At 40.7% G+C, this 14,977-nt stretch overlaps 4 protein-coding genes across 6 annotated transcripts in view; 2 read left to right on the forward strand and 2 right to left on the reverse strand.

Moving 5' to 3' along the window:
• Nucleotides 1-264: 264 nt before the first annotated feature.
• LOC108138978 (protein valois) lies at nucleotides 265-1,811 on the forward strand. Its single transcript, XM_017261562.2, has 3 exons — nucleotides 265-902; nucleotides 960-1,336; nucleotides 1,474-1,811. The coding sequence occupies exons 1-3, from the start codon at nucleotides 363-365 to the stop codon at nucleotides 1,667-1,669; spliced, it is 1,113 nt and encodes a 370-aa protein (XP_017117051.1). The 5' UTR covers nucleotides 265-362; the 3' UTR covers nucleotides 1,670-1,811.
• Nucleotides 1,812-2,071: 260 nt separating this feature from the next.
• LOC108138976 (ovarian-specific serine/threonine-protein kinase Lok) lies at nucleotides 2,072-5,049 on the reverse strand. Of its 2 annotated transcripts, none has more exons than XM_017261560.2 (6): nucleotides 4,425-5,049; nucleotides 4,178-4,335; nucleotides 3,669-3,777; nucleotides 3,149-3,589; nucleotides 2,850-3,084; nucleotides 2,072-2,790 (listed from the first exon to the last, which is right to left on the reverse strand). In XM_017261560.2, exons 1-6 carry the CDS (start codon nucleotides 4,609-4,611, stop codon nucleotides 2,481-2,483), a joined length of 1,440 nt encoding a protein of 479 aa, XP_017117049.1. In that variant the 5' UTR covers nucleotides 4,612-5,049; the 3' UTR covers nucleotides 2,072-2,480. The 2 variants fall into 2 exon arrangements, with proteins under 2 accessions (XP_017117049.1, XP_017117050.1); XM_017261561.2 differs by having other exon boundaries at nucleotides 4,476-5,046.
• Nucleotides 5,050-5,639: 590 nt separating this feature from the next.
• LOC108139012 (condensin complex subunit 2) lies at nucleotides 5,640-8,864 on the forward strand. Its single transcript, XM_017261614.2, has 3 exons — nucleotides 5,640-6,212; nucleotides 6,277-7,818; nucleotides 7,905-8,864. The coding sequence occupies exons 1-3, from the start codon at nucleotides 5,904-5,906 to the stop codon at nucleotides 8,247-8,249; spliced, it is 2,196 nt and encodes a 731-aa protein (XP_017117103.1). The 5' UTR covers nucleotides 5,640-5,903; the 3' UTR covers nucleotides 8,250-8,864.
• Nucleotides 8,865-10,330: 1,466 nt separating this feature from the next.
• The window catches only part of LOC108139013 (short neuropeptide F), a 31,351-nt gene continuing 26,704 nt past the window's right edge, over nucleotides 10,331-14,977 (reverse strand). The window contains exons 2-5 of one of the 2 annotated variants that reach the window (XM_017261616.2): nucleotides 12,752-12,896; nucleotides 12,234-12,694; nucleotides 11,647-11,874; nucleotides 10,331-11,582 (exon numbers count right to left, since the gene is read on the reverse strand). In XM_017261616.2, the coding sequence (XP_017117105.1) occupies nucleotides 11,535-11,582; nucleotides 11,647-11,874; nucleotides 12,234-12,694; nucleotides 12,752-12,860 (846 nt within the window). In that variant the 5' untranslated portion in view covers nucleotides 12,861-12,896 and the 3' untranslated portion in view covers nucleotides 10,331-11,534. Of the gene's footprint in view, nucleotides 11,583-11,646; nucleotides 11,875-12,233; nucleotides 12,897-14,977 lie in introns of both variants that reach the window. The other variant, XM_017261615.2, reaches the window with a different exon arrangement.

Here is a 14,977-nt window from a genome sequence, read left to right on the forward strand (position 1 = left end):
AAATCGATGTTTTTAAAATATCGTTCTTATCGATGTTTGGCAGTGATTACCGATGCTTAAACCCTTTGTTATCAAAGATTCGTAAACAGTTTTTAAATATGTTTTTGAAGTATATTTTAAAAAGCATATAGATTCCATGTTAGGTTTTATATTTTTAAAAGCCAAATTTAAGTGCAGAACTCTAAGACAAAATAACAGCAAAACGATGTTTTCAAGTGTGTGAAGCCCTGGCGACTGACCATCGCCAACTATCGTTAGCCAGCCCTGTCCTTTGCTTTACTCCTCCCTAGCCGGCACGCTGTGTGTTCCTTCCGACGTTTTTCAAAAAAGTTGTTTTTTCCCTAAATATTGTACCAAAGAAGATGTTTCCGCAACGCAGCTCAGAGGTTTACCGCACTCCGGTGACCCACCAACCACCGCCCGCTCTGGAGCTGGCCGGGAACCTGGAGTACCCGAATCTCAACGTTGCGGATCTGAATGCTCGGCTGGAGAACCTTTCGCCGCGACTCCACGACTGCTGGGACAGTATTGCCATCAATGAGCACAACCATGTGGCACTGGCCACCAATCGACGCGAAGGACGCCACTGGTGGGGCATGTTCTTCGGCTACGAACGCAGCCGTATAAACCACATGACCGTGGACAACGCAGACTTCAAGCTGCAGGCGGATCACACGGTGAATCTGGTTCGATATGCCGAAAACAATGTCCTTTTGGTGGCTCTCGGAGATACTCGCCTGCAGGCCTGGTCAACCTACTCCAAGGTGCGCAATCCGCAAGCGCCCTACTGCCTGTTTCTTGTGGGTGAATCCTGCGCGCATCCCACGCCCATCAGTCAACTGAACGTCTTCAAGGCGGATCCAAGAAGGGCAGTCTCCGCCTCAGCCGATGGCACTCTTAATGTATGTAAGAAAATAAGGATTTAAAGATTGGAATTAATAAGAAACTATCTCTTACAGGTCTGGGATCTTTCGGGTGCCGATCTGGAGAGCTCTTACCATTCACGCACCTCGCACACGAATAAGTTGACTGGCCTGGGCACGCCTTCGGCTTCGGCCGATAAGTTTGTGACCTGTGATCGCGGCGGTAGTGCCCTGCTTTGGGATGTCCGGGCAGCGGCTCCGTCTTCCACGTGCCTCTATGCAGACTCCAGCCATCTGCTGAGCTTCACTTGCGCCGCCTGGGCCGCTTCCACGGAGCTGGAGGGCGACAATAACATTTATCTCGGCGACTATGATGGAAAGGTTCATACGGTGGACATCCGAGTGCCACGGAAACTGGTGGAATCTCGGGAGTACTTCGACAAGGGACATGTCTCGCAACTTTTAATAAATGGGTAAGATATTTTAAAAGTTATAGTTTCTTCCATATGTTTACATAGTTAAAAAATAACTTTCGAATTTCGGAGTCATGTTAATTGCTTTAGGATTTGTTATTAACTGTAGTAATTTTTATTTATCGTAATATTTTTAGGCCGCATCTGGCCGCCACGAGCAATTTTCCTGCCTCAGTGAAAGTGGTCAAAGTTCAGGCGGGCCATGAGATCATCTACACGCACCAGGACACCCATTCCCGCACCACGGATGCCGTTTGGACTGACGAATGCACCCTCATTACCATCGGACACGGCCGGAAAATGGTGACTCATTCGATAAGGAAATGTGCTTAAGGGATCCAGTTTCTCCTTAAGTATTTTTTTGCATTTACTTTTTTTTATGATATGCTTTCTTTATGCTTGGCCTGACTGAGGTGCTATGACTTTAGCTTATACAACACTTATATATAACTATTAATAAATGTATATAGACGTATATGGACTTCCAAAAAATTGTACAATTAACTGACTTGACGATGAAAATACAAATGTTAAAAATGTCATATTAAAACATTTGTTTGGAAATGAAAAACCATATTTTTTTTTGTTCAATACTTTATAAGGATTTCTATCGAACATGAACAAATATACTTCCCCGATCAGAAATACATCCATTGCCATGTTTCAAGAACAATAGCAAATGATAGATCTTTTCCAGTCTCCCTAATTGTTAAAACATGTACACAATAAAAATGATTACTTAAACAAATTCAATTGCTTTATTTCAAAAGCTTAATGGTTCGTTGAAGAGTCAAATTAAATTCTTAAGGATACCACTTTTAGTTTCTTAACAATTACCGGAAATATAACGTAATTATATCCCAATGGAATGACAGATTTCAGATCGATAAGAAGCTTAAAATAATTGTGAATGCAAGGTCCAGAAATAAATGCAGTTTAACAGGAGTATTTGGGCATGATGAAACTTACACTAGACAACACGTAAAAATAAACAACCGCAAAAAAATACTTGAGTAGCCTATGCACTCGAATGCGGCGGTGTCGGCGACTTGGAAAAAATGTTATCGCTTAATTTTCCCAGAAAATTAAAACCTTTTCACGCCTCGACCATCAGGCATTAACGATAGAATCTAAGTAGCACAAGTTAACGTCGTGATCGCTTGGTGGGCGGTTCGAGAAAGTTATTCTCCTCCTCCTCGATCTCCATGCCATCCAGCTTCATCAGTTTCTTCGCCTTCTGCAGCACTTGCGCATCCCGTAGCCAACTGCACTGCAGAACGTCATCGATTGAGGGTCGCCTTTCGGGATCCACAATGAGCATTTGGTTGATCAGCAGCTTGGCGCGCTGCGAGACGCCCTTCCATGCGGAATGTCCGTAGGCAAACCTGCCCTTCTTTATTTGCTGGGCTGCCGGAGTTCCGTACTCGTCTGAAAAGGGCAGTGTGCCACTCAGACTGAAACAAATCAGTAAATTAATATTTCATATTCCCAATGATAGTTTATATATCCTTACCAAGTAAAGAGCACCACGCCCAAGCTCCAGATGTCTACTTTTTTGGTGTAGGCTTCCCGGCCGCCGGTTATTAGCACCTCAGGGGCCACATACAGTGGAGTGCCGCAGAGCGTCCGCATCACCGAATCCTTCTGCACAAACTTGCTCAGCCCGAAATCGGAGACCTTCAGCAGGGTATCCTCGTCGTTGGTCTCAAGCAACACATTATCAGGTTTCAAGTCGCGATGGGTGATACCTAACAAATGAAAAATCATTTAGAACTTTGCCCATCGAAAGAAAATAGTTACAAATAGTTTTACCCCGATCATGAAGGTACTTTACGGCATGGCACATTTGGTAAAAGTAAAGCTTTGAAGTCTCCTCGCTCAGCAGCTTGTTGTTGATGATCCGGTTGAGTAAGTCACCGCCCCGCATAAACTCCAGCACCATGTAGACCGAGTCCGGTTTGTCCACGATGTCATGCATGCGAACCACGCACGGATGGGACAGATTCTTCATGATCTTTGCCTCATTTAGCACCCGGTCGGGATCGCTGAAATTTGTACTGGGTCGCGCACTGCCCGACAGCATATTCTTCTTCACGATCTTCATTGCATATTGCTGGCATGTGCGGGTATCGTACACAAGACGGACCAAGCCATAAGCTCCAGATCCCAACTTTTTGTTAACATAATAAGTCTTGTTAATCTCCTCAGGCAGGCCGATCGACTCGTTCGGGCTGAGATCCTTGAATACAAAGGCTACAACGGAGGCAGGTGCAAAACATTGAATTACACGAGAATCTCTGCAGGTTTTTATACCTGTTTGACGATCGCTTACCTTTGTACGTGGGGTGGGACAGGGAAATGACATCGTCGTTCTTCAAGATTCGCATCTTGTTTGTTCCAATTTTTTCATTATTCACAAAGGTACCGTTGCGTGAGAGATCCTGGGAAATGGGTGGATACAAAGGTTGTTACGTTTAGGGATTTCCCTTTTTAAATCAGGACAAAATGGGCGTGTAAGGGTAGAAAAAATTTGACAAATTAAAGTAGCGGATTCAGATTTTCGCATAATTTACATTATTTTGAATTATTATTTAAATTCGGACTAAAGTATTAAAATTTAAAAATAAAAGACATTAATAAAAATCAGAAAAACTTTGTTTTTACACACAACTAGATATATGTATTTTTTAAACATTTAATAGTCTAGTTTACAGTTAAGAAATAGGTACGTTAATTGATAAACGGTCGTTTTTTGTTATATTTTAAAAAGATATGTTAAGTTTGATCAACTTAATAAGGTTATGATATATCCTTGATTCAAGTTTAAGATCCCCCAAATACCTGTATGTATACTGGATTGGTAAGCTCGCAATTTGCCCGCTTGATTATAAAATGCACTTTGGAAATGCGCGTCAGGATTTTTTCGGGCAAATCGTTAAGTGTGAGAATCAAATCGTTGGCCTCCCCTCGTCCTGCGCTGAACTCGTCATTGTTGAGATCTAAAATCCGTTCAAGATAAGAAACAACATTATTAAAAATGCATTGGGTAAAGAATTTAAAACACATAACAGGCAGGAAATTCGGTTACCAACAGAAAAGGACGAATGCGTATAAAGAATTCGGTATTTTGAGCTCGTACCCAGCGATTTGATTTTAATATTTTTGCCGTACAATCGTCCCCAGACGATTTTCTCCATCGGCTGGCTTTCCACTTGGGTCCAGATATTGGAGGCCTGACTTTGGGTTCCCTGGGTTCCTTGAGTGTCGCGTGCCATGTCTATTCCGTATTTGCCTATATTCCCTTACGTCGCAAAACTCCGTAATTCCGTAGTTCGAAATTGGAAGCCCGTTAAGTTTCGCCGAAACTGCGCAAATTCGGAATGTCCAGTTATTCCGACCACCACACAGGCTCAGGCAAACACACACACACAATATGTGAACGACGGTGAAGCTAATTATCTTATTGAATTAAGGCCTGTTGAGCGTTAACTTCACGCTATTCGAATACATCGAGCTGATCGCACAGCGCTGGCAAAGGATTATTTTAAGTTTCTCAGACGAAAACAACGAAAAGTAACAAAAACCACGACATGGATGTGAACTGCGCGACGGACTCAAAGTTTTGCGACTGTGTGTGTAGAGTTGCCGCCTTCCAGGGATGCAGTGCTCAACAGCGCCAACAGTGTTGCCAAATGCCCGCGAATATCGTTTTAAGGATTTGCTTTTCTTTTATTATTTTTTTTTCGACATTTATGTCAGCAGCTGGTTGAAGTGTTTGAAAACATACCAGGTACTTCAAAAATAAATATTATTTAAAAACGAGAAAGACTACAAGAATTCAGAGTGCCGTGGAACACTTAAGTGGATTTGTTATATTTCTTTATCCGCATAAACCAATTATTTTGTTGCTTCACGTTGATATATTGGATTTGTGTTTTAAAAACATACTTTTGACTAATACATTTGAAACTTAACGTATGTTGAAAGCCTCCAGCCCTGATTTCTTTAGTTTCTAGTTCCAGCAACTCAATTTCCAGAGTTTGTGCAGCCCTGATTTTCAAATATATTTAGATATTGAATTTAATTATTTATGGCAAAGTATTAAATCCATATTGATCTTTGGGAGTTTTATTTCTATACGACTTCTTGTTTTTTTTGCTATTTCTAAAAATATAATATGTTTACTCTCTAATTATGATAATAGCTAATGTTTTGGCTACTACCCTGCCTCTGTTTTTCAGCCAACTCGCCATCATTTTAATGTTTTGCAGCACTGAAATTACAGTCGTTATGCAGCCCTAAATTGCGGCGTCGTTTGAAAGAAACTGTAAACTAGTACTAATACCAGCGCAGAATAAGAAATAGAAAAATACAATCAACAAATCACAAACAAACTTTGGCCGCAAACTGACAAATTGGAAACTAAAGCTGCCTGCCTGCCATAGAAAACCCAGTGCCTTTTTGTGTCGACCAACTCAGTTGCCCAGAATCTCCCGCCTCCGGCAAACATTAATATCGCCTGGCTAGCAGTTCCGAAATTAGTTATTTCCCATTTTGTCTATAAAAGATGACCCTTCCGCGTTTGGATACTCCGCTCCGTCGTTCCGCGGTGGGCAGTTACCACGAGGGCATGTCCCGCATGATGACCCCACAGAACGACGATGAGGCGGAAAGGCGGGAAGCCCGCCGCCGCACGCTCCTCCAGCAGCATCGCCAAAGCACTCTGGAGTCCATCGAGGACAACGAGACCATCCGCAATTGCCTGGAGATCTACAATGGCAACAAACTAAGCAAGGACAATGCCTGGAGCCTTACGCTCATCGATTCGCTGGCCAATCTGCTGGACCACCATCACAAGCGGATGAGCAACTTCAAGGTGGGTTTACCTTCATCAAAATGTATGTAAGAAACCACAATTAAAACCTTTAATTCCTCTCCAGATAGCGGGCTCCTCGCTGGAGGCCTCTTCCAAGGTTTACGGACTGCGTGTGGACTCCATCTACCTGGATGCCATGCGCATTTCAGCTGGTTTAAGTGCCCGCACTCTCACGGATAAGCAAATAAACGCAGCCGAGGATGATGATGGCCCCCAGGGCGAACAGGCGGCTGGCGGTGGGCAAGATGGAGGGGAGCAGGCCCAAAATCAAGCACCTTCCAAGCCGAAAAGGCAAAAGAAAAATGTGTCCACCGTGACGAAGAATAAGGACACTCTAAATAGCCGTCTGGATACGGCGCCGTTGCAGGATCCTGTCTTTGGCAAACTGAACTCTACAGTTGGCTCCATCAACGCATCAAATCGCCTGATGCACAATATCCTACCCAGTTTGGACTCGGAGCTGCGTCTGCGCACCACTTACAGATTCTGGGACAGCGAAGCCTGCGCTGAGGAGATCCAGGATCACACAACGCTCAATGCAGACATGGAACAGTGGCCAGCTGAGTCGCTCGTAAGCTGCGCCTGGCTGCGCAAACTTCTGCCCCATGCTGAAAGATTGAATCTGCGTCCGCTGCACACGGGCTACATCATCACAAGTACCCCTAATCCCAAGGCGTCCAGCGACAAGCCCGCCGAGTCCACGCAGGATGATGACGAGGGACTGGACAATGCCGACGATATGTGCGTGAATGAGATCTCCATGGCCTTTGACATCAATGCCGAGTGTGAGCCCATGCCGGACTTGGATGGACCACCGCCGCTGGTCCTGGAGGTGGACTCCAATGAGCTGGAAGAGCTCACCACCGAGGAGCAAACGGTGATCAATAACTGTCGTCGACTGCGCAAGCAAACGGAGTTCATCAATGATTTGCGACCGGTAGATGGCAGCTCCAAGCTGGAGTACTCATACAGGCCAATGGAGCAGATCTCCCAGTTCTGGGCCGGACCCTCGCACTGGAAATTCAAGCGCACCCGGCCGCGCAGCACATTTTCGCAGACCAATGGCCAGGCGGATACCCAGCCCGTTCGCCATCCACGGCCCAAGAAGTCGACGCATCTGAACGCCAATCGGAGGGCCAAGGCAGTAGCCTACGGCAAAGTGACGGAGAACGCCTTTCAACCGCTGGACACCACAATTAGGCAGCGACGTGTGAACTTTCAGAAGAAGTGGGACTCCCGCAAACTGGTGCTGCCCACGAAGTTCAATTTGGATCCGGACTATTTCTTCAAATACGAGTCGGCGCCCAGCATAAAATTGTCACAGCGTGCGGGACAGCCTGATTCGGATGAGGGCGGAGATCTTGGCATCGACATGGGAGCTGACATCCATCACGACGAAGACAACGACCAGGAGCTATTCAATAACGAGCATTTCACCGATGCCGTCCCCGCCAACGTGAGCGTTATTGCGGCGATCGCCGCCGAGCAAGGTGCCGAGGGCATGATGGAGGTGGACGCAGGCGAGATGGGTCTCAACCAGATGAATGCCACCTGCAATAACACAGTCTTCGAGATTGGTACAGAGTTCGAGGGTGCGCCTTCGCAGGTAAGTCATTCAAGCTATGCCAAAAACATAGAAATATTTCTTAAAATTTAAACTAAGCTGACTTATATAATCTTGATTATTTCTAGGTTGCCAAAGTGATTGTTCCATTCGCAAAACGTGCCAAGGTGATAGATATGAAGAATCTGAAAAAGTCCTGCAATTCTCTGATACAAAAGCATATGCTTACCGATGTCGACGAGGAGACGATACCCGTGCATCCAACGAAAAAGGACGAACATTATGCAAAGGGTGTGGCAAGTTTCCACGAGGTGTACAGAAAGCTACCCAACTTGTTAACAACCAAAATGTCCGATTCGCTGTCCCCGTCGGTGGCGTTCTATGCAGTTCTACATTTGGCCAACGACCAGAAACTGCGCCTTATTCAACAAGAAGACTTAGAGGACTTTCACATCCGACAAATTGTGGAATAACTTAATGTTATAATAATGCAATTTATCTTTTAAGTTGTCTTTTATCAATGTTGACTCACCATTATCACACGGCTATCTTCTAATCTCTTAACTTTTATTGTAACACAGTAAGTGTAAAAATCTTATCAGTATTCCCAAAGAAATACCCACTCCCCAGTCGAATCGGATTTTTATAATTTAACAAGGTTCTTGTGAACTATAATTAATAAAAAAAAAATATAGCATCTTAGAGAATCTTCTCATGACTTAACGCAATATTTTTGAAGAGTTAATTTTGAGTAGTATGGATGTCATAAATTTCTTATGATTAAATGACTAAATGTTAAACCGACTTCCGTTTGCTTTAACTATATGTGCTGTATTCCAAACATCATATGGTCTGCCATCTATTTTCCAGTTTAAAGAATTAAAACTTTAGCATTAGTTTTGACTGTTTATGTTGTTCTGGCGGCTCAGACTTTGTTTTGCATTTCTGTTGCTCTTTCATTTGCATACTCGTATCAGTGCACACTGGTAAAAATTGTTTTGATTATTTGCCCTTAATTCAAAATAACCATTTTAACAAATAACCGAAACTTCCAGCCAGTTAAATAAAACAAACCATGAAAGTTCGAAGTCTCAGTTTTCTTTAGTTTTCAGGAATATATCAAACGCTCTGTAAGTGGGAATAATTTAGTACAATAATTTATTTTATCTAAGCTGTTTCTTATAGTGTAACTGTGGGCAAAATGAGAATGAAAATAGCAAGGTGTTTCTGCTGAGTTTTTTAGTTGCAAGTGGTTTTTGTCGCCCCCTGAAGAGGATTTTCCAGTGCATCTGTGTATGTGGGACACATACATATGTGTGTTGCCTGCCGGTGGGTTTGTGTTTGTTAGAAAAGTTCGGTGTTTACAGAGCGCTTTTAGGCGCCGTTTGCGTGTGTGTGTAATTGCATATTATTTGCATAAATATTTGCCGAGTACTGAGTAACGTTGGGCGTCATACTGATTTCACTCAGTACATATGCGACCAAACAACATCACCAGAAAGGCGGATCATTCAAAGACATATCCACTAACTTTTGACATTAGCAAATGACACAGAAAACAAAGTTTCGCCCAAATGTTCTTCCTTCTTTCGAATGCTTTAAATTTGACTGAATTTCAATTTCACTCCGGCATTGTTTTTTCAAAATATATGTTTACTTAATTTTTAAATCTTTTAAATATACAATTTGTTGATTTATTATTATATTATTATATAATAAATGACTTTATTATGTTTAATTTTATATGCTAGCAATTTTAATTTGTAAATAAGTTGCCGGGCTATTTTTTTCCGGCTTTTTTTGTGAATTTTCAAAAAATGATTACGTTTTAAAGTTGACTTTATTACCTGATACTGTTGAAAAATAATTTGAGAGCATGCATTTTGAATTTATCAACTTTTTACAGCCAAAATAAGCGGTTTTACCACCCACAACAATGGTATCCTCATAAAGTGCATTTTCGTGTTGCATTTTCAATGTTGCATGCAATTAACTGGAATAATATGTTTCATGTAGGGACTAGAACAATTTCAGCTAATACACATTACGCACATACATTAGGAGTTGAAAAGTTAATTATGAAAACAAACATCAACAAGGACTACCTGGTGGAATAGGGCGGTTGGAGGATAAAGTTAATGGCTGTCATCACACAACAGGTGGGAGGCCAAATGTCCTCGCCTCCTGGCGGATTATTTGTCTTTGGCCATGATAATTCTCCTACCCGTTCGCAGCTGCCATGCTCATCAGAGTTTTTTGTTTCTTGTTTGGTCTCGGTTTAATTTCCTCACATTTGTTGCTTAATCTCATTATGGGCAACCGTTTGCCGACTCAGGGGGCTTCCAAGTTGATAATTGTTACCCGTTTTTAGTGGATCGTTGAGCTGTATGCAGGAAAACTTTCAGCAGAAGTTAGAAAGTTTTAAAAATGAAATGGAAAAAATGACGGAAAACATTACTTTAATTACCCATTCAGAAGTACCGTAAAAAATTACTTATATGATCAATGATTGAAGACCAAGTATTCCTATTAATTAAACAAAAAGAAAAAAAGATTTTGGTTTTTACTCCATCTGAGTTTTTTATTTGTAGCATTGATCGAGTAAAATATGTTTGCTTTAATTATTCCTGCTCGTTTATTTACATTCATGATATAACATTCATTAAAAGGTATATTTGCGTATATACTGATATATATCGCAGGAAACGGTTTTCACAATTTTCTTTGGAAAACTGTAGTCAGCGGGATATGGATTGTACCACAAATTGTAATTTCTTTGTTATATTTTTGTTTGGTAAACAATAATTTCAATGATGGTGTAAATTAAATATACAAAAGTGTTCTAACAACATTCAGCTTTATGCTTGCTTGCTTTGTAATTGGTTTCTCCTTTTATTAAAATACATCAATAAAATTTTAATAGACAATGTTCATCGTATATATATATAGTCGTATAATATAATAGTTGATATACATATATTTATAATTTGTAGCACACATAATATAACAAGTGTTACAGTAATACAGCTTCCGGGGGCCTCTATGTTTTTCAAACACTTCCATCGTAACATTAAATCGAAACTCGCTTACAAGCTTAGAAATCAAGAAGTTTTTCACAAATAGAATAATGTTTTTAGCGTTATTATAACAAATTTCCGCTAATTTAAAAGATTTCATAATTTTTTTGTATATATACATTGAGTCTAAAAGTTTTTTGGGGCATTGACAAATTTAAAAGTGGCTAATTGAGCATATAAGGAATAGGGAGGCTTTACAATTTTGATGGGTTGCTAATGATACATACTCCAAATTTTGTAACTTTAAAATATATTCAAACTATTTAATATATCTAGAATTATTTTAAAGTGAAACTAAAATTTAAATTATTGTTAAGTAATAAAAAGTTTAATAAACTCGTAGTCGATAAGTTGTTTTACCTTGTTTTAGCTGCGCATTGTTAAAGTTTTCGAAAAAAATATTCATGTAAGTTTTGCTTTTTTTTGTTACTTGCTAATAACCAAAAGTTACACATTAATGGTTAATCATATGTGTATAATATATAAGTTATATGTTCGTTAGTATGTATGCCCATTCCTCCCTGCGCCTCTCAAAAATGCTTTCAAAAACTTTATCTGACTTGGGTTCTATATGTTTCTGTATCTTTTTTGGCATTGGATATTGACCGTGTAGCTTGCTTCCGATTTCCTATAACTGTTGCCATTCTCCTGCAGTTCCTTCACCTGGCTGTTTTCAATTATTTAGTTCTGTGTCTTGGGCGAAACCGATGAAGTTTCCTCAGCAGTGGGCTAAATTAAAAAAAAAAGAGTTCTGTATCAGTTGGAAAAATTCTGATTAAATTTTGATGCCTACCTTCTGTTGGTTGGGAGCTTTGCCAGTGCTTCGACCCCATCGCAAACGCATTGGCTTACGGGCCTCTCGCTGGAACTCGGATGTGTTCTCCTCCAGTTCCGCATCGGTATCCTCCTCGTTGGCATAACTGGCCACGTTCTCCGGCAACTCGTACTGCTGCAGGGCCATCAGCATGCGACGCATTTTCTGCGAGTTCAACAGTGAGTTGTACAACTGTGAGCGTTCCATCTGGGAAAAAAAATTAAAAGAGTGCTTACAAATTGCTCAATAAAAACAGCATTATAACTTGGATTGTTTAATTTTTTGTTTAAATCTATTTAAATATGACCGGCAAGGTTTCTTTCAAAGCATTATTAGCATTTTGTTGCGCTGTAAATTGGGCACTTCTAAATTTTGTATTTATCAGCCATAAAAAGTAATCTGTAGATGAATTTGGATACTAAAAAAAGCCTTTAATGTAACGCCTTCTTAAGCTGAGAGTTCACTGAAGAATATCGTTTTTCAGATGGAAGAATAACCCAAAAACCCAAAAATATGACTTCTTTTTACACACTTAGACCCTGGGAGTGGGGAGGTAAACGAATTACCTGTTCATTGTCGGCATTGTTTGCTCCGAACTGGGGAACACTGCGTCCCCAGCGAAGACGCTGTGGCTTCCGCACTACACGCTCGTAGAGACCATCGTAGTCGGCGTCCAGATCGGAGTCGCCATCGGAGCCCAACTGTTGCTGCTGCTGTTGCTGGCTGTTGAGGGTGAGCTCGCGCTCCAGCAGGTCATCGTAGGCGGTCCGTCGCATCTGGGGCAAGTTGGGGTCCCGCCTGCCGAACCGCAGGCGCAGGGAGGGCGACCTGATGGGCTTCTGGTTGACGTCGCCGAACCAACGCTTTTCCACAATGTTGTTCAGCATGTCCGGATCACTGCGTCCAAACCGGAGACGCAATGAGGGAGAGCGCTGAGCCTTGCGTTCCACCTGATGATTGGGAAAGACCACCGGGCCGGCGTATTCGCGCTGCAGCAGATTATCATATAGATTGCTCAGGGGAGTGCCTACAAAGGAGTCTTTAGAGGATTGCTGAACGGCTGACGGCTGCATTGGTTGGTCACCTTGAACCGGGGACAGCTCCGCCTGGGTGGGCTGCTGCATCTGGAGAGCCACCAGGCAGATGAGTACCACGCCACAGCCTTGACTCAGTTGGGGCTTTAAATGAAACATTTCTACTTATCGCTGTTGCCTTGTCTTGATGAGAAACTGAAAGAAAGAATAGCAAAGATGACAAATTACAAACAGCAGAATATATATGGTCTATACAGGACAAGAAAATAGCACAAAGAATTGGAGAGGATTTTGCTTTTACCATCTGAGTATAGCAAAAAATGGGCATTATAGTTTACTATTTTTAATTTAAATTTTTTCGATTTTAGTGTGTTTAAATTTATGAAAATATAAATGCAATACAAATGTCTATTATGTTGAAAAACTAATTAAAATAAATAAAGCAGAATATCGTACATAAGTTGGACATAAAAACCAACCCCTTGTGATGAAGTGTTATAATATCATATAAAAATTACGAAATATTTACATATTCTTGAAGACATCTTAAATGCTATTTGTTTGACTGAAAGTGTTTCCTACAAAAGTGTTGAATCCTTTTCATTTTCATTTGTCAACCAGAAATATGTAACAAAAAGTATTTCACACAACTTTTAATTTCAAAAAATCATAATAAAAAGATTTTTTTACGTATTTTAATAAGAACTGTAAAAGTTTGTATTTTAAATATATATTTTTTAGTTTATTTCCACGGTGCATACAAGAAGTAAGCAAACACTGAAATCTAAAGCTGCTTAACTTGTATTTTTCCAGTGAAATATTTACTTTGTCCACTGCAGAGCAATTTATGAACTAAAATTATTCATGACTGCACGTGAATGGCCGCATATTCGAACTTTTTCAATGCATTTTTTTGTTGCAAATCGTTAAAGCCATCGAAAGGTTAGATACCAGGAAAACCCAACATCTGCGCCAATGCCACCATTAGTTGCCACCTCTTTTCATAGAAATTTATATATTTTACTAAATGATGTCATGGGTTAATGGCGTGCCTAATGGTCTAGAAGCAAAAAGAATTCCCATTATTTAAAACTAAAAAAAAATCAATAGAAGTGCAATATTTATTTTGTTCGCAACGTAGACGTAGACTAGACAATGCATTTCATATCAAATGTAAGACCCTTCGTTCATTGTAATTCGTTTCAGGCGTCATATGTTCATTTTACAGCAAAAAGAATGAGACCAGGAAAATGGCAATTGAATTATTTATAAGAAACACAGACGAGGGACGAGCAAAATGCTAGAAGAAATTGCAACTGAAGGGTTGAGTGCTGATGAATCCAGTCAGGATGCAGATAGATAGATGGCTTACCTAAGGGCAGCGCCCCGAAGGCAAGACAAAATGTTCCTAGAGTGAAGTCCTTATGACGAGGAGTGTCTGAACAATAGCCTGAAATGAGTATGCAATATTATGCACAGCAGTCGCTCAACGGGAACAGACACTTTCCCCCAAATGGGGTTGAAATTTCAGCTTTTGTTTTTGACTTTTTTTGCCGGAAGTGGAAAGTTAAGCCTTTGCGACAGCTTCGGCAAAAAGGAGCGTTAAGTGCTGGCGAAATATTTTCTTAGGAGCTGGCTGTGGATGGCTAGCGATGCAACTTGTCGTATACGTGATAGCCTGCGTATACGTGATGTCAGCAAGGCAAGCCGGAAATTGAATTGTAGTTAAGGCGAGGGGCACGTTCCATACAATAATGCCGCCATGATGGCTAATAAGTAGTTCATTCGAGTGTTAAAAAAAAGTCATTGTAATTATTTATTCGAAGTGTGAATTAAAGGATGACTTTAAAAGAAGGAAATTGACTCTGGAGCTCAGTTTTGTACTGTAAAATTCCAAAGAATTTATTCAAATACAGTAAATAAAATGTAATTCCGCAAAATTAAATCGGAATCAGATTTTTATAGGAGGAAATTGGCAATCGAATGCAGACTTTTTTAGCCTACAGATCAAAAAGGCTTTTTAGTTTTGGTAAATAAATAATGTAGTTAAATTTTAATAAAAATCTAAAGAAGGTTTTTTAATGATGTACAATTTGGGTGTTTTTTCCAAATTTAACATTTAGAAAGTAAATTTGCTTATCCTTGAATTTCCACTTGATGGCATAAATATGTCTGCGAAATGATTTACCATTTGCCCAGTTGCCAACCATCCATCTTTTCAGATGTCTGTCCAAGCCTTAATCGAATTGACTTTCGCTTTCCCCTTTTCTTGCCTT

The sequence above is a fragment of the Drosophila elegans genome, unplaced genomic scaffold, assembly GCF_018152505.1.
Source record: "Drosophila elegans isolate 14027-0461.03 unplaced genomic scaffold, ASM1815250v1 contig_814, whole genome shotgun sequence".
NCBI classification, from domain to species: domain Eukaryota; kingdom Metazoa; phylum Arthropoda; class Insecta; order Diptera; family Drosophilidae; genus Drosophila; species Drosophila elegans.